The sequence below is a fragment of the Stigmatopora argus genome, chromosome 5 (genome assembly GCF_051989625.1).
Source record: "Stigmatopora argus isolate UIUO_Sarg chromosome 5, RoL_Sarg_1.0, whole genome shotgun sequence".
In the NCBI taxonomy this organism is placed as follows: Eukaryota; Metazoa; Chordata; class Actinopteri; order Syngnathiformes; family Syngnathidae; genus Stigmatopora; species Stigmatopora argus.
Window position 1 is genome coordinate 1,592,693 of NC_135391.1, and position 23,644 is coordinate 1,616,336.

General features: G+C 42.1%; 2 protein-coding genes across 2 annotated transcripts in view; both read right to left on the reverse strand.

Annotated features, from left to right (window-relative positions):
* Window positions 1–2,470: 2,470 nt before the first annotated feature.
* On the reverse strand, window positions 2,471–9,757 carry bmp3 (bone morphogenetic protein 3). Its single transcript, XM_077601219.1, has 3 exons — window positions 7,869–9,757; window positions 5,820–6,682; window positions 2,471–3,669 (listed from the first exon to the last, which is right to left on the reverse strand). The coding sequence occupies exons 1-3, from the start codon at window positions 8,083–8,085 to the stop codon at window positions 3,478–3,480; spliced, it is 1,272 nt and encodes a 423-aa protein (XP_077457345.1). The 5' UTR covers window positions 8,086–9,757; the 3' UTR covers window positions 2,471–3,477.
* A 1,139-nt stretch (window positions 9,758–10,896) lies between these two features.
* The window catches only part of cfap299 (cilia and flagella associated protein 299), a 40,235-nt gene continuing 27,487 nt past the window's right edge, over window positions 10,897–23,644 (reverse strand). The window contains exons 4-6 of the mRNA XM_077601220.1: window positions 19,366–19,508; window positions 11,649–11,778; window positions 10,897–11,466 (exon numbers count right to left, since the gene is read on the reverse strand). Coding sequence (XP_077457346.1) covers window positions 11,374–11,466; window positions 11,649–11,778; window positions 19,366–19,508 — 366 coding nt within the window. The 3' untranslated portion in view covers window positions 10,897–11,373. The remainder of the gene's footprint in view (window positions 11,467–11,648; window positions 11,779–19,365; window positions 19,509–23,644) is intronic.

Below are 23,644 nucleotides of genomic sequence, written 5' to 3' on the forward strand. Positions count from 1 at the left end.
TCCCCCTTGTGGGTGGGAAACCCGGAATCCGTGACCAGCCGATCGCAGTGGCGAAGTCCACACAGAATAGACCGGGATTTGAACCCAGGACGCCAGAGCTGTGAGGCTGACCTACTAACCACTTAGGCCACGAAGCCCCCTTTACAGTCTGTGTCTCTTGGAGATCTCGCTGCTTCTCACATGCTAAGCTAGCACTTTACCACTTGAGCTAATTCCCCGTGGTATCCCCAGGCAGGCTCCCGTCCAAGTACTAACCAGGTCTGACCCCGCTTAGTTTTCAGGGTAGTATGCCGTTAGCATAACTAGCACATGAGATCTAATATTTTGAGTAGCACCTAGAATTTTAGACAAAGGAAACTTACCTTTTTAGTGTGTATTTTTCATTCAGTTTGGCCTGCAAACAATATTTAGCGTGTGAAACCTCGTGCTAGCTGCTGGTTGGCTAACACGTGCCACGCCACTACTGTATTATTCAATGCACTAGCTGCATTTCTTAAGATGCCGAGGATGCTAGCTGAGCATGTTAGCATTATAGCAAAGTCCATAAGCTATATGCACGTTAGCATCCTCATGCTAAGTTTTGTTTTTTTTGTCGTCTCCTCAAGTTGTTCAAAAGATATACTTTACAAGTATACTTTTTATTTATGCAGCCATCATGATGTACCTTATTTAATTATGTCAAATATGAGATTATAATTTCACGTTGAAATTTCTGAAGCTTTTATGTTCTTACCTTTTTTGTGGGCATACTCGAGACCTTTTCCCTTTTTATTATCCTCACTTGTGTACAAATGATTTCATTATCACAGGAAGAATAAAAAATGGATACATTTTGGTGTTGTTGTTGTTGCCAATGTTTGTAAGTTATATCAAACTTTCAATTATGTACTTGGGTTACATTAACGTTCTTATTCAAGTGACTTCGGAATAAGTTAAATAGAAATTTAGCGCCCTCGTGAGGTGACATTGAATAAATGTATTGTAAGGCTTTTTTTCTTTAAAAAAAACGACATATACTATGTAGTTTTTTAAGAAAAAGAGCCTTACTATAATGTCGTTTTTTTTACGAAAAAAGCCTTACTATACTATGTTGTTGTTTTTTAAGAAAAAAGCCTTACTATACTATGTTGTTTTTAAAGAAAAAAACCTTGCTATGTCGTTTTTTTAAGAAACAGCCTTACTATACTATGTCGTTTTTTAAAGAAAAAAGCCTACTATACAAGGTCGTTTTTTAAAGAAAAAGCCTAACTATACTATGTCGTTTTTTTACGAAAAAGAAGCCTTACTATACTAAGTCGTTATTTAAGAGAAAAAAAAGCCTTACTATACTAAGTCGTTTTTTAAAGAAAAAAAGCCTTACCATACTATGTTATTTTATCTTTTTTTCTTTAAAAAACAACATAGTATAGTAAGGCTTTTTTCTTTAAAAAATGACATAGTATAGTAAGGCTTTTTTTCTTAAAAAACGACATAGTATAGTAAGGCTTTTTTCTTAAAAAAACAACATAGTATAGTAAGGCTTTTTTTCTTTAAAAAATGACATAGTATAGTAAGGCTTTTTTTTTCTTAAAAAGCGACATAGTATAGTAAGGCTTTTTTTTCTTAAAAAATGACATAGTATAGTAAGGCTTTTTTCTTAAAAAACGACATAGTATAGTAGGCTTTTTTTCTTTAAAAAAACGACATAGTATAGTAAGGCTTTTTTTCTTTAAAAAACGACATAGTATAGTAAGGCTTTTTTTCTTTAAAAAACGACATAGTATAGTAAGGCTTTTTTTCTTAAAAAACGACAGGATAGTAAGGCTTTTTTCTTTAAAAAACGACATAGTATAGTAAGGCTTTTTTCCCCTTAGAAAACGACATATTATAGTAAGGCTTTTTTCTCAAAAAACAACATAGTATAGTAAGGCTTTTTTCTTAAAAAACGACATAGTATAGTAAGGCTTTTAAAAAAAAACCGACATAGTATAGTAAGACTTTTTTTCTTTAAAAAACAACAGTATAATAAGGCTTTTTTTTGTTGCAAAAAAGTGACATAGTATAGTAAGGGTTTTTTTCTTTAAAAAAATGACATAATATAGTAAGGCTTTTTTTCTTAAAAAACGACATAGTATATATAGTAAGTCATTCTTTCGTAAAAATGACATAGTATAGTTAGTTTTTTTTTTAAAAAACAACATAGTATAGTAAGGCTTTTTTTTTTTAAAAAAACGACCATGTATAGTATGGCTTTTTCTTTAAAAAAAAAATGACCCTAACCCCTAAGCCTAAACCTAAGACTAAGTCTCAGCCTAAACCTAAACCTAACCCCGAACCTTAACCCCTAACCCTTCATCACCCCAATCATTATTTCACACCACTTATGTTGACACAAGCGTCACAGGGGGTGCTGGAGCCTATCCCAGCTAACTGTAAGTAATAGGCATCTATGTCTATGTCCTCTAAGACAAATTCAAAATTGAAAACAAAATACTTTTGCATAGTTTTATTCATTTCTCCGAAAGCGTTGCGAGCCTGTGCTGAGGGTCAGAGGTCAAACGCCCACGCCATTCTCACTTCCCAGACCAGACCACGCCCCCCACCCTCACATTGACACAAATAAATAGTTTTAAGACATATCCAAATATACTTACGGAAGCTTTTTGTACAAGCGTTTTGGTTCTTTTCCAGCTAACATTTACACCAAAAATAAAAATAAAAACAAAATTAAAAAAAACCTCCACAGTGTCTCTATGGCATGCATGGCTAAGAATTAGAAGTACAAAATATATAGAAAAGGTACAAAAGAAAAACCTCTATTGACATGTCTCTCAAATATCAAAATGATTTGAAATATATATATATTTTTAAAAGAATAAATTCTACAATAATAGACTTTTATCACAAACATATTCCCAAAGATTTGGAAACAAAAGGCACTTTTTTTAACAATTAGCTGCAGTTCAGTATATACAGGAAAATGTACAATTAAAGTATTTAGTAAGTAGAAATACTTTGTTTTGATTTGGATCTCACCCCAAAAAAATATAAAAACCTGAGGATGTGTTTTTTTGGTCTGCTTTTAACCCTTTAAAGGATGCTTATTTAACCCTTTGACTGCCAATTAACAGTGCCTGAGGTCCCCAAAACGTATATAAAAAGAATATTTCAAACTAATAATATTGCTAATATTAATGAAATTGGGAACTTGTGATGTGGATTTTATTTGGTGGTTTTTGTTTCGGTTTTTAAATGAACAAAAATAGTTTTTTTGCGCTATAAAAGGTTAAGGGAAAGCATGTTTAAGAAAAAAATACCTTTTATTTTGGAAGCCACAGGAAGTGTGTTTTCATGGTTGACCTTTTCATGCACGAATTCGGATTTTTTTTTTAACTTTTCATTTAATTCATTGGTTTTCCAATCGATTTTTGATTGGGCGAGCGGGGCGAACGAAGAAAAAAATAATAATAATTTGAGAAACGTCTTTTGCGGACGAGTTTATCGGCACGCGCACGAATCCACGGTCATGTTGGGGTACACCTTGAGCACCACGTTTTTGTCCTCGTCGAAGAAGAGGATGCTGAGGGAGGACATTTTCTCCGGGACGCAGCACGGCTCGGGGATGCCCGGCACCACGCCCACCGCCCGCACGATGCTCTGGATGGTGGCGTGGTTGGAAGGCTTCAGAGCCTGAAAGCACCCCCAACGTACACACGTTAGCCACAGGAAGTTCATGCCTTCATTTCACTCCTTTCCTCTTACTTTAAATATCATTTGTGTGAATTTATATTGCCTCATATCTAATTCGTGATCACGATTCATCCCCATACTACATTTGAGAACCACGATTGTGATGTTTGTATGTCATTTTTGAAAAACAAAACGTATCAAAACGGACACTAAAATAAATTATTTATGTTTGAACAACACATGGCCTTCATTGTATCATTTTCTTTCTTTTTTAATTTCAAACCAGCTTTAGTCCAAACGAAGGATTCTAAATATGAGGAAAATAAACATAAAAGAATGTGTAAGTGGTCAATTGTGGGATTTTAAATGGGAAACAGCGCCCTCTGCGGTCAGGCATGAGTACTACACGCCACAAGGGTAACCTTCAGTTTCCCCCCCATCAAAAACACAGGCGTAATGATCGGTTCAGACCAATTTTGAATCGATACGAGACCCGTGTGACATAATAATCGCTATATATCGTATAATGGATTTTTAAAAAACATATTTTGTAATATATTCACAAAGAGAGAACACATAGTTGACTCTTTTTGGTATTCTTTTGGTCTCGGACCGACTCAGTTGGCTATTTAGTATTTATTTAGTAAACCAGGTTAAGTCCGGACCAAACAGTGCAGCTGTGACGGACGGAAGCGTCCAAACTAGTGGCTACAGGTCTTCGTTCTAGGACACCCACCTTGTAAGACCTCTGACACTAATGAAAATACAGCCTGAGGGTGTATCCACAGCTGCCCCCTTTGGTCCAAAGGAAACCCAAAAAAGTGGCATGATGGGAAATGCTAATTAGAGAGCATCGCAGGCCAAAATAACCCCAAATAAATAAGTGACCTCAACAGGAGGGAGACCCCAAAATGTCCCCAAATCACCTGAAAATGACCAACAATAAAGAGGAAATGCCATGAAATGGCCCAAAATAACCTCATTGGCTGTCATAGGCGTCCAATATGTTTGTAGAGGGAGGGATGGCAATAAATCTCACTCATTTCAATTCACAGCAGAAGGTTGAAAATAGCTTGTTTTTAATGAAAGTTGGATATTTTGATCAGTTAATGGAATGATTTAATGACTAACGTGTGAATAATTGTCTCATTGCCATATTGTGAGTTTCTATCAAAATTAAGTAATATTTTTTTTAATAAAAAAAATCAAGATTTAGGCAGGATCAATAGTTCTTTTAGTTTGAAAAGGGGCGTGTCCAGCCTTGTTGAACAGCAACCCCATCAGGCGAGGAGGGGCACCACGCCTCAAGCGAAGAGGGAAATAATCAGTTAATTACTACAAAGCTCGGCAGGGAAGGAATTCCGGTGCCGCGTTTCAAATGTTTGCCGTCTTATCAGATCGGAAGCAACTTTGCATTCTTTAAAGCAAATTTGATAGAAACGTTACACGATGCGTTCAGGGACCTTTTGTGTGTGTGTGTAGATTGCTCAATTGAGGTGTTGTGGCATTTAAAGCACATTAAAAAACTCTTTCAGTGCCACTGACGTCCAATCGTGTAATGTACAATCATCCTTTTGCTGGGAATTAAAATTAGTCATGAGTAGAGGTCCAATCCATTTTAGGTGGGAGGATGGCAGCAGATATTTCATCCAAAAGCTTTGGTATAAGTAGATAGAAATTGTAATGATAAAAGGGGAAATATAATCAAAATTAAAAATGCTAACAATTCAAATAAAAGAGAAATAAAAAAGGAAAAATGTACAATTTCCTTCTTTCTTTTATGATCATTTCCCAAAATGTATTTGATTTTCATAATGTAAAAAACGTGTTCAATAATTTGCTAAATTTTATCTACTTATTTTCCTTCTTTCTTTTATGATCATTTCCCAAAATGCATTTGATTTTCCTAATGTAAAAAAAACATGTTCAATAATTTGCTATATTTTACCTACTTATTTTTAGTAGCTAGTCATTTTCAAAGCCTTCATTTAGATTATTTTTTTCTTCACATTTTTGCCATGTTTTACCATTTGAATCCTTTGTTTTTCAATTACGATTATTCTAGTTCTCTTGCGATGCCTATTTAGGTATATTTGTCGACCTCTAGCGGTTATTTGGGGAAACGCGAAAAAAAAACGGAAAAGACTCACCTTAGGCATGGGAAACTGGCAGGATCCGGAGCAGTAGTAGGCGTCGAAAGACTTGGGCGAAATAATCCACTCGCTCCAGCCGATGTCGGCAAAGTCCACTTTGAGGTAGCGGCGCGCGCAGTTCCGCGGCGGGTTCCACTGCTTCTTGCGGGCCTTCTTGATGGTGCGCTCGTCAAACTGCAGCAGGGGGTTCTTGCGGCTCTTCTTGCGCGGGGGCCGGCGAGCCCGCTCGCCCCGGAAGCCCTCCAGGGGGCCCGACTCGTCCCAAGCGGGCGCCGCCGCCGCCGCCATCGCCTCGTAGGGGTACTCGGGCCCGGGCAGCTCGTTGTTCTGCAGCGGCAGCGGGACGTGGGGGGAGCGTCTGGACCTGGGCCCGGGGGAGGAGCCGGTCCGCGGCTCGCTGGCGTTCCGACGCCCCCTCAGGGCGGCCACCACGCTCTCGGGCTCCGAGATGGCCGAGTCGTTGGCGTAGACCAGCACGTACGGGGAGCGGTCGGCCAGGAGTTCCTTCCAGGGGCGGGACCCCCGCGAGGCCACCTCCATGCCGATGAGGAGCTGGCCGTGCGCCTTGGCCTGGTTGACCGCCCGGGTGATGTCCTTCCACTGCCAGGAGATGAAGTCCCGGGAGTGCGTGGATACGTTGACGCGGAATTGGCCCAGGGTCCGCGTCCGCTCGGCCTCGGGGGCGAAGCTCCAGACCACGGCGTGGACGTGGCCGCGCCGGCAGCCTCGCCGCCCGCCGCAAGGTCGGCTGGCGTTGCGGAGGTCCCCGATGTAGTAGTGAAGCGTGGCGGAGAGGACGTCCTCGGATTTGGTGAGGGACGTCAGGTTGAAGATTTGAAGTTCTTTCTGGTTGATCACGCCTGAAAGTAGAGGCCAGAACCGTCAATTTTGGTCCAAAAAAAAATGCGCCCAACACTACATACAGTGTGTTTGAGTCACAACAGTTTTTCGTTTCAATATGTAAGACATTTTGATGGAGAGAACCATAAACAATTCATATCTTTTTAAATGTTGATCCTTGAGGCCATGCTCCGAATTTAAAAGTCGACATACATGAAAATGTGTGCCCTTTTTTTAGTCACTTCACCACTTTTAAAGTACAAAAAGTCTCTGAATTCTTTTGAGGACATTGTTCCGTTGTTGCTAATCAATGAGTATCAATGAGAATATCCATGCAGAAGAGTGTAATGAAAAAAAAATATGATTATAAAGGCACTGTAGGTAGTGTTAACGCCATATTACCAACGTAAAGATCCTATTCCTGCGCTTTCTCACCAGCAGTTTCCATAGTTTACCTCACAGGTTAGCAGAGAGCCATATGCACCCATCAAAAGAGCCATATGTGGCTCCCGAGCCATAGGTTCCCTACCCCTGGTGTAAGAGAAAACTTTTTGACCAATCTGGTGTCCTACAATAACAATCAGTGGATTGTAGTCAGGTGCTTCTTGTTTCAATCGGTTTTGTTCAAAAACCTGCACCCAAAGCGGCCTCCGAGGACCAGGTTTGCTCACTCCTGGTTAAATAGTCTTTTCAAAAACTCAAAATTTGAGATTAAAGATGAATATACATATATACAATAGAAGCACGAATAAAAAATATGGCAATTTAAATCATGTTTTCTTTCTGTTAAGTGAGAAACCAGATTTTTTAAGACAAACTGTTCATTCTATAAACATGCCAATCTTTTTATTTACCTATGGTTATCTAAATGAGTAGGTGTACCTAATAAAGGTCTCACATGCACGTCTCGTAAAGTCCAACAGGGGGCGCCAAACACCAACAAACACATTGCACTGTTACGATGGACAAAATAGAAAGTTGACGCCGTAAATAAAGACCAAATCCATTAAAACGGGAATTGCATGAACATAAACTATTTCTTTTGAACAGAAAATGCATTGGCACGACTTAGCTGGTCAAAATTGTGCCGAAGACGGCATATTCCAGCGTCCAATTTAAAGGATTTAATAGTTGTTGGTTTTTTTTGACAAGCTTAAAAGTCACTTAGCACGATCCGGTTTTTTGTAAGGATTCGGTTTTACGTACCCCAATACGCCTTGAAGCTTCGCACCGTGTTGCCATCCTTGAAAGGGAAGCCCGCCTTGTTGTACTTGTCGTACAACATGTGCATGTGTTCCGTCACCGTGTCCTGAGCCAGCCGCTCGCGCTCCCGGTCCCGCTCCCACTCCCGGTCCAGTTCTCGACCCCCCGCCTGGCAGGTCCACGCAGCGGCGGAGAGCCCGAGGAGAAGCCAAAGAGCCATCCCGGTGGCGGCGCTTGCGAAGAACGAGCTGGATGGAGGGAGGACTTTTCTAGAAACGAGCGCTTTCCTGGCCAGAAGCCGACTGGGGGACCATGGCGAGGGGGGCGCAGTCTAAGCGATGTATCCGAAAAGAGAGCGCGATGCTCGGCTGTGACTCCCGGGGAAGCTCCGCGGCGATGTGAGGCGAAGCGCTCCGTCGTCCGCCGGGCTCAGCTTTCATTCAAACTCCGGGATGTGGAGCTCGCTATTATAAGGCTGCTGGGACCAGCTGGGGCTAGTATTCCTCTCTCTCTCTCCCCCCTCTCTCCCTCTCTCTCGCACACGCGCATGCGCAATGAGTAAGCCAGACAATCGCACGCTGGAAAGAAGCAGCTGATTCTGTCAACTTCAGGGACTACTTTTTTTGACAGGATGGACTTTGGCCACTTGGTCATTTTTTTTGTAAAACAAACGTAATATGAATTCCATTTTAGGTGTAAAGGAATTTAAATCATTTATATCATTAAAAAAAAGTTGGTTGGTTGGTTAGGTGTCTTGAGTGGTTAGAGTTGCTGTCTCACAGTTCTGGGGTCCAGGGTTCGATCCCAGGCCGGTCCTCACTGTGTGGAGTTTTTGTATGTTCTCTCTGGGCTTGCGTGGGTTTTCTTCGGGTACTCGAGTTTCCTCGCCACATCCCCAAAAACATGCATGCTAAGCTAGCTGGCTAACAGTCTAAATTGCCCTTAGCTATGATTGGTTGTCCTTTTTCTCCTCGTGCCCTGCGATTGGCTGGCCCCCGATTCAGGGTGTCCCCCTGCCTGATGCCCGAAGTCGGCTGGGATAGGCTCCAGCACCCCCTTGCGAGGACAAGTGCTTCGGACAGTGCTTATCATGTGTTGCAGATACATAAAAAAATGTCGACAGCAGGACTTTAAGTTGAATTCATTCCATTGACATCACTCTTTCCAAGATGTACACCCACTTCTATATGCGGGAAAAAAATGGTGGCCACACCCCCTTTTCCTATCTCTTCCTACACACACATTTGGGTAAGAAAATAATTTGAGGGATGGGGGTGTGTTCTTTTGAAGCTGCAAACCCCCATAAACATGTCAACAGTGCACAATCATTCCCTTTGAATCTTACACTGCCATTGACGTCAATAGACGTCCAATCCAGTGGCTGGATTTGTGTCCAAAATAGGGCCCGCTATCATCTTAAAAGGGTTCTTAAGTCTCATGGTAAACAAGGAAATGCATTTCCAGATAGAGCCTAATCAAGACCCTTATAACGTCACATATACTACATCGGGGGGACACAGGCTGTTTGCCAAATTGCCATCACAGACAACAATGGGAAGGCGGGGGCAAAAAAATGGCCACCCCCTCCCATTATAAAGAAGAGGAATGACAGGTTAGGAGAAAAAAAAAAACACTCCGATTGAAAGCAGGACTAGACACTGACACCAACAGGTTCAAAGCATCTTTGAATCTGTCATTAGCACACCCCCTAGTTTGGAGAATCCCAGGGTGAGTTTTGCATCCAAGTCAACAGATAGACACCCCCCACCCCAGTCGGCCGGCCCCCCTTCTTCGACGCGTGTGGAAACAGCAGCTTATTGTGCGCATTAAAGGCTCGGGCTCCCATTTAGCGCACCTCAATGGCGTTAAGCGCACACATCCTGTAGCATCGCGCTCCCGTCCGGATGCCACGAACAGCCCCCCCCAACCCCCGGCCGTCGTTCTCTTTCGGGGGGCGCCGGGGAGGAAACGACGAGGCCGTTTCTCCGCCTCCGACATCTGATTGCAATAATATGAACATGCGACGTCGTCCGCACACTGAATGCGTTTAAGACCCTCACGAGGTGGGGTGAAGGGGTTTTGGGAAGGGGGGCGTGAGGGGGGTCCAGCTGGAGCAACTCAAGAGCATCCGTCAAACATGTACTACAAAGCACAAGAGTGGAAGAGCGCCCGGTTTTTGCAAAAAAAAAAAGCCTAAAAATGTTGCAATAAAAGCACTTCAAATGTAACGGAGGATCCAATTGGCTAGCGCAGTCAAAACGGATTGGACGTCTCGCGCCCTCACTGGCAGCTCATGAGTTCATACTTCAAAATGTCAACAAATACATTTTAAAAGCCAACTTTTTTGCCCAAATGAGCTTAAATTAATGAATGTTCACCGCCTTCTTTGCCCTGAAAAGAGGAAAAAAGCTAAAGAGATGAGCTAGCATGTCCGTGTCATTAGCGCCACTCTGTCAAAGTGGTGCCAAACAGGCCATAAAACCAAAACATGTCAATGACTTGATTGTCCAATCATGAGCTTTCGCATCTGCGTGCCGCTCAGTCTTTACAAGACGCGCTAACGACCTGCTGATGCTTGTTAGCCAAGTTAGACCGCCGCCATTTAATTTGTCAAGATAGCTCCAAACGCATCAAAAACATCACTAAGAAAAGTTAAAAAAGCCTAAAAAATAAGGCTAATGCACAGTTATGTTTTGACTACATTAATGGAAACGAGAACAAAATTGAGGAAGCTAGCGGAGACAGTGACTTAAGCAAATTAGCACAACAATGAGATGCTAAAAATGTCGAGTATCGACATGACTGCTAAATGCTAGCGGTCTTAAGATGTGCTTTGCCATGCTAGCTAGCAACATGCGGAATGTTTTAAGCTCATTAAAGAGTCTTCTTCTATCAGGCCTGGGGGTGCCGTGGACATAAAAGCAGACTGAGCCCCTCCCCTGTCCTCCGCTTGCTACTAAAACTCAGCCCTAAAGTTAAAACATAATAATTATATATATATATATTTTTTAAAAAATAGGGGTGACCCTACTTTGCGGTTTTTCATTTATCGCGGCCATGTCCAGTCTACATTAACCGCGATAATCGAGGGATTACTGTATTTTTTTCTCCAAGAAGGACAGATTTCCTACCAAATCCGACTCGCTGATGCTAGCAAGAGAGATGAGAGCAAAAATGTCTGGGAAACCATTTTTCATCATAGCGTGTGAGCCGGGCATCACGTTGGAACTTTGATGACTGGCTTCTAAACACACAGTTGAACCGCACGGGGTCGAGTGGAGATAGTGACCAAAATAGATAAATGCAGCTAAAATGGGCCAAGAGATGAAAGGCCAGCCAGGGCCCATTATAACATCACACATTGTGGAAGCAACACTGTTGACGATCAACTTGATAAGCCAGTTAAAAAGGGAACGCTGGTGCGCCTCCGCCCAGATGGCAAGTGTGATTTGTCCGCCTTTGTTCCCTCCCGTCCAATTAAAGCCCCCGTGTGTGTCTGTGTGTGTTGTCAGGAACTTGTGATGTGGTGGTCCAGGATAACAACATGCGCGTAAACGGCGGATTGTACCACGTTTCTCTTGGCGTTCTGGCCGGGATGGCACTGCAACACATAAGACGCATGCTAATCTTGTAGCCGCCGCTTGATAACATCAGATAAGATTGACCAAGTGTCATTTAATTGACCAAATAGATACCGTGGCTACTCCGTCAAGTTTGCCGTCTAAGGCGGTCAAGCGTGTACCGGATAGTACATGTTAGGCACGGGTTAACATGGTGGCTGACCTGGGGATCCACGTTGAGGATGTCGCCATCCATCTTCCTCTTGAAAAGAAGCCCGCCGGTGTGCTGGTAGAGGATTTCGTAGTTTACGCTGCAGGTGGAAGCGGAAACTTGGGTGCTCCAATTGTAGTAACTAGGAAGGAAGAGTTGACAAAGGTCAAGTTGTTGTGGGAAAAACTGCACAAATCTGATCAAAGTGGTGACATCGCTAGGTTTAATTATCTTGGCCAAAAACTGAAAATGAAGAAACCAAGGTTTAAAAATGAAATATAAATAAATAAGTCAAGGAATGTAGGAAAACATGTTTGTTTAGTTATATATGTGGGACCCTTAACCCAATCTATCCCGCCTGGCCGACTGACCCACCGACTAACCAACAAACCAAAACAATCAATCAACAAATCCAACTAATCAACCAACCAAACCAAGCAGCCAACCAACCAACCAACGAAACTAAACAACCAAGAAACCAACCAACAAACCCAACCAACCCAAACAACCTACAAAACTAACCAAACAACCAACGAAACCAACAAAACAAACCAACCAACGAAACCAACCAACGAAACCAACCAAATGAAACTAACCAACCCAACCAATACACCCAAAGAACCAACCCAACCAACGAAACCAACCAACGAAACCAACCAACGAAACCAACCAACGAAACCAACCAACACACCCAAACAACCAATGAAACCAACAAAACAAACCAACCAACGAAACCAATCAACGAAACCAACCAATGAAACGAACCAACCCAACCAATACACCCAAAGAACCAACCCAACCAACAAAACCAACCAAACAACCAACGAAACCAACCAAACAACCACCCAACCAACAAAACTAACCAACGAAACCAATCAACCAACCAACCCAACCAACAAAACCAACCAACACACCCAAACAACCAACGAAACCAACAAAACAAACCAACCAACGAAACTAACCAACAAAACAAACCAACCAACGAAACTAACCAACCCAACGAAACCAACCAATGAAACTAACCAACCCAACGAAACCAACCAATGAAACTAACCAACCCAACCAATACACCCAAAGAACCAACAAAACCAAGCAACCAAATAACCACCCAACCAACAAAACCAACCAACCAAACAACCACCCAACCAACAAAACTAACCAACGAAACCAATCAACCAACCAACCAACCAACCCAACCAACCACCAAATGGTTCAACAAAATCCTTTCTTACCTTGAAACTAACCCACTGTCGCCGTTGGAACCCCCCCAAAGCCTTTCTGAGCACCCCCATTAAAGACGGCCGCTAACCCTAGTTCAAGTTCAAGCAGGTGTCAGTTTGCCGGCGGCAAGGTGCGCGAACTCCCGACCTCGCAGGAGTCAGCGAAAAAAAATCCCAGCGGGGAGGGCGGCGTGTCCAAACATTGTTTTCGGACACGGGGGTCCAAAGAGCGTCGGGCGCATTCCGCACGGGAACGCGGGCCAGCTCCACGCCAACGTGTCGCCGAGCCGCTAAAAATCCCACCGGGGTCGAGCGGCAGTTAGCGGCTCCGAGTTCAGCCAGACGACAGGCGGGCAGTTAGCAGCTAGCCGCTAGCCAGGACCCTGTTGGTCTTGGACGCGGTGGCGGCGAAGCAAGAACATGACAACCCGGCTCGTTGCGCCGCTAACAAATTGCAAAGGATTCCTTGAAAGCCAAGTTTTGAAATCCAAACCCCAAAGCCTGACCTTGTCCTAAAAATCCAATCCCTGGCTGAAAAACTGCATTTGAATCCCTAATGTTCTGCTATTTTTATTGAAAATAATGTCTGAAACTACAGGAAACATTTGATGGCTGCCAAAAGCGGGGCCAGCCAACGAGATGTTAAATCCAAGGCTTGGCTTACTTTTTTCTTTCCGCTCGCCTGAAAGCTAGATTTAACAAAAATAGGAAATACCTTTGTTTGCAGCAATGCCTCGATTGTTGTGTCTTCACTTATCGCGAATTCACCACTTTGCGATTTTTCCCGCTATCAATAAATGAATAATTGTTTTTCAAAGTTCATAAAAATGTGAAAATCCACGCAAAAAAGCCACTCTTGCTACTAGGACTCAACACGAAAAAAAGTTATAATATGGGTGACCCTAATTGGTGATTTTTCAATTTTCACGGCCATGTTTGGTCTACATCACATGTGTCAAAGTGGCGGCCCGGGGGCCAAATCTGGCCCACCACATCATTTTGTGTGGCCCGGGAAAGTAAATGATGAGTGCCGACTTTCAGTTTTAGGATCAAATTAAAATGAAGAGTAAAGATGTATATTACATTTCCTGTTTTTCCCCCTTTTAAATCAATAATTGTAATTTTTTTTATCCATTTTTTCTGTGTTTATAGTTCAAAAATCATTTTGTAATATCTAAAAATATATTTAAAAAAGCTAAAATAAACATTGTTTTAAATCTATTAAAAAAACTGAATATTCAGGGCTTTTAATCCAGTTATTTTAATCAATTTATAAAAAAAATCTAAATATTATATCTAAAATGGTCCGGCCCACGTGAAATCAAGTAGGCCTGATGCAGACCAAGGGTGCCAAGGGTGTCAGACTCGGGTCGGTTCGCGGGCCGCGTTAACGTCATCTCGATTTCATGTGGGCCGGACCATTTTAGATATAAAATTTAGATTTTTTAAATAAATGGATTAAAAGAATTGGATTAAAATCCCTGAATATTCCGTTTTTTTATAGATGTAAAACAATGTTTATTTTAGCTTTTTTATATATATTTTTAGATTTTACAAAATGATTTTTGAACTAAAAACAGAAAAAAATGATTAAAAAATGACAGTGATTGATTTAAAAGGGGGAAAATCAGGAAATTGAATATACATCTATACTCTTCATTTTAATTTGATCCTAAAACTGAAAGTCTGCACTCATCATTGACTTTCCCGGGCCACACAAAATGATGCGGCGGGCCAGATTTGGCCCCCAGGCCGCCACTTTGACACATGTGCTCTACATTAACAACGATTACTGTAAAAGCATCATATTAATGGCAAAATGTGGATGACCAATAGGAAGAGGGGTGCAATTCAGTCCATTCTGCTCATTCCAATCATTTTCAAGCATTTGTTAGGTTAATTTGTAACGTAAACCAGTTAAAAAGTGCCTGAAATGACTGAATAAATGCTCAAATAAAAACAGCTATCATCTCACTGTTCAATAAAAGCACAATGACGTGGAATTGGAATTGGGAACGTACGGCGAGCAGATGAATTGTTCTCCATTAGCATCCTTGCTAGCTTGTTAAGAAGAAGAATTCTTTGGATTTGATTCACGTCATTGATCCGCAATGGTCGTAAAACGATGATCGTCATTGAAACGTCTTTGTTTCCAACCCCCCGACCTGCAGGGAACAATAACAACCAGTGTGGTTGGCGTTAAGAGGGAGCAGATGCTGCTACCCAATCACTGGCTGGACTCAACTCCAGCAAAGCGCACGCACGCACGTACTCACAATGCCGGCCCTCCTCCTCCGCCGCCGCTAAGAACACAGAAGGAAAGCCACACCGGCGCGCAAGCCAGATCGCTTCACGCCTGACGGGCAAACGGGAGCCGGTTAGCGTGAGAAGCTAACATAGCCTACACTTGGAGGTCGGTTTATTTTTTGACTCAAATGCTCCAGTGTAGAATTTCCGTATTTTGTTTTCGTACGAATTCATGCATTAAACCAATCGGATTAAGATGTGATTTTTCTTGAGTGGACTCTGTCTCTTAGCGGCGGAAAGAAGCACTACTCGGAAAAAGGCGCGCAATACAAAATCCAACTTACCAACATTTTTCGCCATAAACGCAATTTGCAGACATGTTCGTATGTACCGTTGTTCGTAACTCGAATGTTCCTAAGTAGGGGAGCGTCTGTATCAAAATTTGTCTCGTATCTAAAGATAAATATTTGCCCGAAATTTTACTCGTATCTCAAATTGCTCATATGTCGAGGTATTACTGTAATTAAATTAAAATGGAGGTAACTTGAGCAGGCAGCTCACTCGCCCTTGGAGCGAAAGTTGGACGTGGACAAAAGCACATGTCGGCCGCTGTGCACCTGCGTGGCTGCGTTCATTCAAAGCTAAGAAAACATTTGCGCCGCTGTCCTCTCGCATTAACTTTACAAGCGATCCCGGGTCCCGCGGGACCCCGGCGTTGTGCCTCGGCATTAATGGGGAACTCGCCAGCCCCTTGGCGGACTACGGATTGATAAATATTTTCCGGAGAGACCGAAACATTCCAAAGGCGCAGGAGAGTACGACTTTGCTCACAACCGACACTTAAAACGTCTCTTGGTTTAGCGTTATCCATCGGTCTCGAACCGTCCCGTTAGTCTCGATGGCAATTGGCGATGACGGAAACTCAAAATGACCCTAAAACGACCACTTCAAACCCTGAGATGATGCTGAATAGCTGAATTTTTGCATGTTGGTTTTCCAAAAAACTAGTTTTTTCGTCCTCGATGTTGACGACATTGCGTGTCTGACTCAGGAGATACAGTTTCACCAAAAACCTTGTTGGACTGGCGTCTTTTGCCCATCCAGATTGCGACTGGGGAGCTCCTCTTTCAGTCTGAACAGAGCGCATAAATCCGATTTTTACGAGGCAGACTGAAACCACATACTTGAGGTACTTTCATATCCGATATGGACAAGCAGTCTGACCAGATGCGTTTTAACGTTCCGTGACGTCAATCTGCGTTGGACGATGCAGATGCCATTTAAACACCCGCACAAAAACAGGGTAAAACACTACCGTATTTTCTCGCATATTAGGAGCCACCGCGTATAAGCCACACCCTTAAAATGGCCTTAAAATGGTTGAATTTGTCAATTTCTCTCGTATAAGCCGCCCCCTGAATCCCAGTTTTCACCTCCATATTCATGGTTTTAATAGGGAGTACAAATGTGTTACCTCGAAGGGAAATTCTTAAGAAAACGGGTTGGGAATTACGAACTAAATATATATTACTGTATTTTCTTGCATATTAGCCACCTCCACGTATAAGCCGTACCCTTGAAATTGCCTTAAAACTTTTGAATTTGACAATTTCTCTCGTATAAGCCGCCCCCTGATTCCCAATTTCCACCTCCATATTCATGGTTTTAATAGGGGGTGCAAATGTGTTACTTTGAAGGGAAAATCTTAGGAAAAACCATAAAAGTCAAGTGGTATTTTTGAGTTTTTCCACGTAATATGCAAAATGTGGTTTATTTTTTTCTTGAATTTCTTTCATAGACGACAAAATTAACTTAGTTTACCGTTTTATCTGTTTATCTTTTCTCTATTTTGAATTATATCGGCCGCATTGTCTTCCGTAATGGCGTTTCTTGTCACATTGCAGTTTACACATCTAATTTGTGCACATATAAGCCGTACCCTCGATTCAGTCATCATTTTTTTGTTACAAATACGACATATATGCGAAAAAATATGGTCGCTGTTAAAATTAGATTGGAGGACTCCAATTGCAATCACGTAGCCTTCGTTTTAACTCCAATTGCACAAAAATGTATCGGTGGACTGGTTAGCATTGGTTAGCATGTATGCTAAACAGTTGGGTTCAACCCCGGGCTTCGGCCTTAACGTGCGGATGCTTCCCGACCGACCGAGCCTTCCAAAAATTGGTTGCTACGGCAACGACTGGGTCGGTCTAGACGCCAAAGCGGTTGACCGTTGAATAAAAGTAGCAAAATGGGGCATTTGACTAGTTTCAGTGAATGCGTGTATCCATAGACCAGTCACAGACGATATAATTCTCCTTGAAGGGGAAAAACCTTAATTAGTATTCCGCAACTGGGCCATTGCAGTGCGAGGCAAGCGTTCTATTCCCGAGCCGAGCTAACCTCCGCTAGCTTATAATTTAACGCGTCCACTTGCTGGCTCAGCATTTGGCGACCTCGCCGGGTTTTAAGCATTCTGTTTCAGTTGTCCCGGATCAGGAGGAGGAATTTGGTCACGGTCCGAACGTGGAGAGCGGTGCCTGGAGTTGGCGGTGATGGGCTCCAGCACCCCCCGCGACCCTTGTCAGGATAAGCGATAATGAACGGTATTTTCTCGTATATATGCCGTATTTGTCGCCCCGAAAAACGCTATTAAATCCATGAATATAAATCTGAAAATTGTGAATCAGGGCTTATATGCGAGAAATTGTAAAAATCAACCATTTTAAGGCGTCTTTAAGGGTACAGCTTATACGCGGGGCAGCTAATATGCGAGAAAATACGGTAGATTTTTTTATTCATTCATTTACCTTCCGTTCCGCTTATACTCACATCGGTCTCGGGGGTGCTGGAGCCCATCCCAGCCAACTTTGGGAAGTAGTCAGCCGATTGCAAGGTACAATGACACCAATCACACCCAATTCTTAGGACAATTTCCAGCGCTTAACCATCTAGGCAAGCACGAGCACCCGGAAAAAACCTGCACGAGCCCGGGAAGAACACGCAAAGCCATTTTTGGGAGCCGGTATCCAGCGGTCGGCCGTAAAATTGGGGGCAGGTTTATGGTGCAATGGGAGCCTTTCTTTGGTTTCACGAGCTTATTAGCCGCAGCTTAGCTTTAATGCCCGCCGCGAGCCGCTCTCCGGCACCAAATTGGAAGCAGACGACGGCCTGACCCGCCGCCGCCGCGTTGCCTCCTTGAACGAAAAGCCCAGGCAGCGGCGATGAGGTAAGCCAGCGCCTCACGCTGAGACCCCAGCGCTCCTTTGCTTTTACTCTTTAAAACAAGCGTGAACTTGACGTGAACTCGCACGGGACTCCATTAAAGGAACATCCACGGTTTTCGGAGGTTTTCGAGCCGCCGTCGGGGTTTCTAACGACGGTTTCTTTGAAAGTCCATCCGTCGCCATGTTTTTGCAGACCCTAATGTTTGAATCCCGTCACAAATAATTCCAACGGCATCGACCAGAGGGCGCTCGACGGGAAACGGTAGTCGAGACTCGTTGATGTTATCGTGTGACGAGTTGCAATACCAAATTGAACGGGAGTTGTGGAACCAAGGAAGTTGTGAAGAACAACAGATTCCGGAGGGATTTAAAATTGAACTATTACAAGGTTAAAATCAAAATAGGATGAACGTTAAATTATAGATTCTACTATTATTACAAGATTTAAACGGTAAAGGAGTCATTTTTGTTGCTTATTTTTGAAGCGGAAGTTGTTTGCTTTCCAGGGCATTAACTTTTAAAGCTTGTGTGAGTACAATATTTTTTTGCAGAATATTAGAAGATTGTAAATTGAAGTCATATTTGGAGAAAAGTCATAAAATTATGCCATTAAAAAAGTACTTATTTTTGCCGGAAGTTGTTGATTGGTCCGCAGACATCAACTTTTGGTGACATTAGCTAAGTCAGTGTGAAAAATAGGATTTTTGAATCATTTTTGGAGGTTTAAGGGATTCCTGCTGGTAAAAATGACTATTGTTAATACAGTAATACCTCGACATACGAGTGCCCCGACCTACGAGCAATTTGAGATACGGGTAAAATTTCGGGCAAATATTTACCGACTACTTTTTGTTGGCAAGTGGACATGCGTTATCCTATTGTGAAGACATTTGTGTGCATCATTTTGGGAATATTTTGAAGGGAAGACAAAAGCAAACAACCCTCCATAGGTTGCATCTGAAAGTCAGGGTGGAGGCGGGGCAAATAGAGATATACCTGGAGAAAAAGCCCGCCCACCCGCATTGGACTCACCATAAATCCAAAGGTCCTGGCAGCAGCTTCTTTCTCCCGCTGAAATACGGCGCAAAGTCATGCGTCTGCAGTTTGTGGGCGTAGTCGATGTAGCCAGACACTTCCTGTCCGAGAGCGTTTGCGTCACGGATGAAGATCAGCGACTGCGGGAGAACAAGAAGGAAACGAGTGAGGCCCAAAAAAATATTGGATCAAAAGTACCGAAAACATGATGCAAAAAAGTTTTTTTTTTATGTCAAGTAAAGTTTTCAATTTTTGGCTTTCACAACTGGATGTCCTCGATTAATATGAAGTTTTTTTTCGTGGCCGTCACCGTGGCAACGGCTCTTGGGTCACCTGCCGGCAATTAACCCAAACAGGTGCGGTGACCTCACGGAGAGCCCCCCCAGTCCCCAGGCGAAGGTCCCAGGTGGACTTCCTGCTCTTTGTGACACCCAATACAAAATGGCCGCTCGTCTTACACGCCACGGGGTCGTGACCCTCCAGATGAAGGTTACATAAATCCGAGCGAGCGCGACAGAGGGAGAGAAGCCATTCCAAATTCCCTCTTTAAAAGTAGTAAACAAACCCTGAAACTCGAACGTTCTTACCTTTTAGTAGACGGGGGCATTTTAAATCACATTTAAAATGAACACTTGCACATTTCGGCAAGAAAAAAATAGGCCAAAATTGTACTGAGCAAAACCTACGAGCCCAGAACTGCAAGGTAAACGTACTACTTTGTTAGCGAACTAGCTAGCTAACTCGTGTTGTTTTGACCCTTTCATTTCAGACTATTATTCTGAAATGTTTATACCCTTACTTTGCCATATCAAAGCACACGCTTTGATTTGAAAATTCTTCTCACCAGTCTGTTTTTTACTTATTGAAAATCACAATTCGGTGGTCTAGTGGTTGGGCTCACAGTCCTGGGGTCGAGGTTCGATCCCAGGTGGGTCCTTACAGTGTGGATTTTGCATGAGTTTTTCTCCGGGCACTCCGGTTTCCTCCCACGTCCCAAAAAACCCCCAAAAATACAAAAAACATGCATGCTAGTCTAATTGTAGGCTAAATTGTGAGTGACTGATTGTTAGTCTCCTTGTGCCCTGTGATTGGCTGGCCACCAATTCAGGATGCAGTTAACTGGCATAGGCTCCGCCCCCCCGGCGCTTCAGAAAATGAATAAACGAATAAAAATCACAAACATTTAGTTATTTTAACACACACAATTCCCAACTATTTAAAGCACGTCACATAAATCCATCTAAAATGCCACGCCCACTGAGAATCAGCCATTTTTTTTAAACATCCACGTTCCTTCGCAAAAATCGAATCCAACAACTTGAATCTAGCGTGTGTTTTTTTGTCAACGCAATGTTGTGTTAGCCTCCAGATGACGATTGTGGCACGTTTATTTTTGACATCTCCAAACAAATACGCTTTGTTACATTGAAAAATCTGGTCACGCTGAAAAAAAAAGGATTTGGACGACTCTATCGAAAGAATTCCGGCCGTGCGTTCGCCGGCAGCGTGGAAATAATGGGAGGCCATTTTTATCCGGGCATTGGTAATTACAGGGTGTGTCGGGAGACAGATGTCTTGGCAGTGCGTCGAAAAAATGCGAGGGGGGAAAAACAAAAAAAATAAAAAAATAAAAATGGACCCTTCAAAAAAAAAAGGACCAGGCGGTTGGCTGGCGTTTTATCTCCGCTCGACGTCCACACAAACTTCTTTTTTTGCATATATATATTTAAATGTGTACTTTGATGTTTACTCGTAGGTTGGTGAAACCCAAAAAACAATTCTGACATTTAATATTTGTTATCAAAGTCTGCATTTATTTGATGTACTATCAAATAATGGTTTGAAAATGTCCTAATTTGCAATTGTTTACCATTTAGTTGACAAAATTGAAGTCTTGATATAAATCTGGTGTTCAAGTGACGAGAAAATATGAAAATATCATTGAGTACAACCCGCACAAATAGCTTAGGTTCAGCCTACATTCTTTTGCACTTCTCTGCTTTAACATTAGATGGAGCTAGTCACGAAAAGAGAGCCTCCCATTAGCAGAGGAGTCCAAACCCAACATGTTGAAATTTTTTTTCCCATAATTTTCACCTCCATAATTCATGGTTTTAATAGGGAGTACAAATATGTTACTTTAAATTAATCTATAAATAAATTTTATTTAGCGTTTTATCCATTTATCTTTTCTTTATTTTGAAATAAAGGACCATATCAGCCTCATTGTCTTGCGTCATGACATCAGGATGCCATGCCGTCGTGACATCATGGCATCATGACATCATTACGCCATGGCATCGTGACATCATGACATCATTACGCCATGGCGTTGTGACATCATGGCGTCATGACATCATGGCGTCATGACATCATGGCACCATGACATCATTACGCCACAGCGTCATGACTTCATGGCGTCATGACATCATGACGCCATGGCGTTATGACGTCATGGTGTTATGGCATTGTCAACTTGCAGTTTAGCGCAGGTCGACTTTTTATGCGCATATAAGCCGTACCCTCGATTCAGTCATCATTTTTTTGTCTGACAAAATCGGCTTATATGCGAGTAAATACGGTATCTATGGAGGTTTGTGGTACGTATGGCGGGCAGGTGTCCTCATCACAGAAGTTAGCTTTCCTTCTTCCCCCTCAAAATGGATCTGGTCTGGCTTTTTGCCTTTGAAAAAAACCATGAAACTGCGGTCGGAAAATAAGAGGCTTGAACCCACGCACTTTAAATTACAGGCCATTGGTAATCACGGACTACAAGACTGCTTTTCTTCCTATGTACATTTTTTTGGGGGGGCTTTCCAATTTCCACCTTCTGACACTTCTTTCTCCATCTTTGATATTTTATTAGTCGGTTGGATGGTGACAAAAATAGAAATTGAAAATTCTACATTACGCAAAATAATCGGGTAAATTGTAAGTCTATATCAATCAATATAAACATCAACGTGACAATTGTAAATGATGCAAACAGAATAATGTAACATACTTTATGACAGGAGGCGTGAACTTTTTTGACAGAGAGAGCCATAAACAATTCATATTTTAAATATTATTCCTTGAGAACCATACTCAGAATATACGTAAAATATGTGAGCATTTTTTAGTTATTCCACCACTTTTAAAGTATAAAAAGCTTCTGAATTCTGTTGGCCCGCATCATTTTGTGAGAAAGTAAATGATAAGAGGCGACTTTCTGTTTTATGATTAAATTAAAATTGATCATATTTCCCATGTTTCCCCTTTTAAATCAATAATTGCAGAAGATTTGTACTCATTTGAACATCCAAAAATGATCTGTCAATCATCACGACCGCAAAATCTGTCAATTCATTCGTCGCTAAATTGTGGCAGCATAGTTGGTAGACATAACAACCCTCCGGATGAAACCCAAAGTACCAAAAAAAACTTTGACACCCTTGAATTAAAGATTCAAAATATTAAAAATTATGATTAAAAAGGCGCTAGAGCAGGGGTCGGGAACCTTTTTGACGAAGAGAGCCACAAACAATTCATATTTTCCAATGTTATTCCTTGTGAGCCATACTACCAATTTAAAAGTCAAAATACACGCATGTAAACGAGTGCCTTTTCAATTTTTTTTTGTAATTTCACCACTTTTAAAGTAGAAAAAACTGAATATTTTGTCAAAGATTCTTATGCTGTTGCTAAACAATGAGAGGATGCATTCCAGAAGAGTCTACAGCAAAAAAAAGAAGAAGATTAAAGCAGTTCTAGATGGAATATCTCAGTTCTGTCACCAGCAATTTCCATATTTTAGCTCACAGGTTAGCAACGAGCCAGATGCACCCATCAAAAGAGCCACATGTGGCTCCCGAGCCATAGGTTCCCTACCCCTGCGCTAGAGGCATTGTCAATGCCACAGTGACGATGGGATGCTCCTACTGTTACTCAGCAATTTCCTTATTTTAGCTAATAGCTTCGTAGAGGGCCATAGGCACCCATCTAAAGAGCCACATGTGGCTCCGGAGCCACAGGTTCCCTAACACTGTATGACAACCTGAATGATGTTTTTCAACTTTGAATTGAATTGAATGCCTTTATGGTCATTCTACAAGTATAATCAGATTTAAAGCTTAATTACAAAGTGCACAAATAGCAACAACAAACTAATAAATAATAACAATAAATAACGACAATAAATAACGACAATAAATAATGACAATAAATAATAACCATAATTAATAAAGAAATAAGATGCTAAACATTTTGGCTTGGTGCTTTTCGTCCCATTTCATTC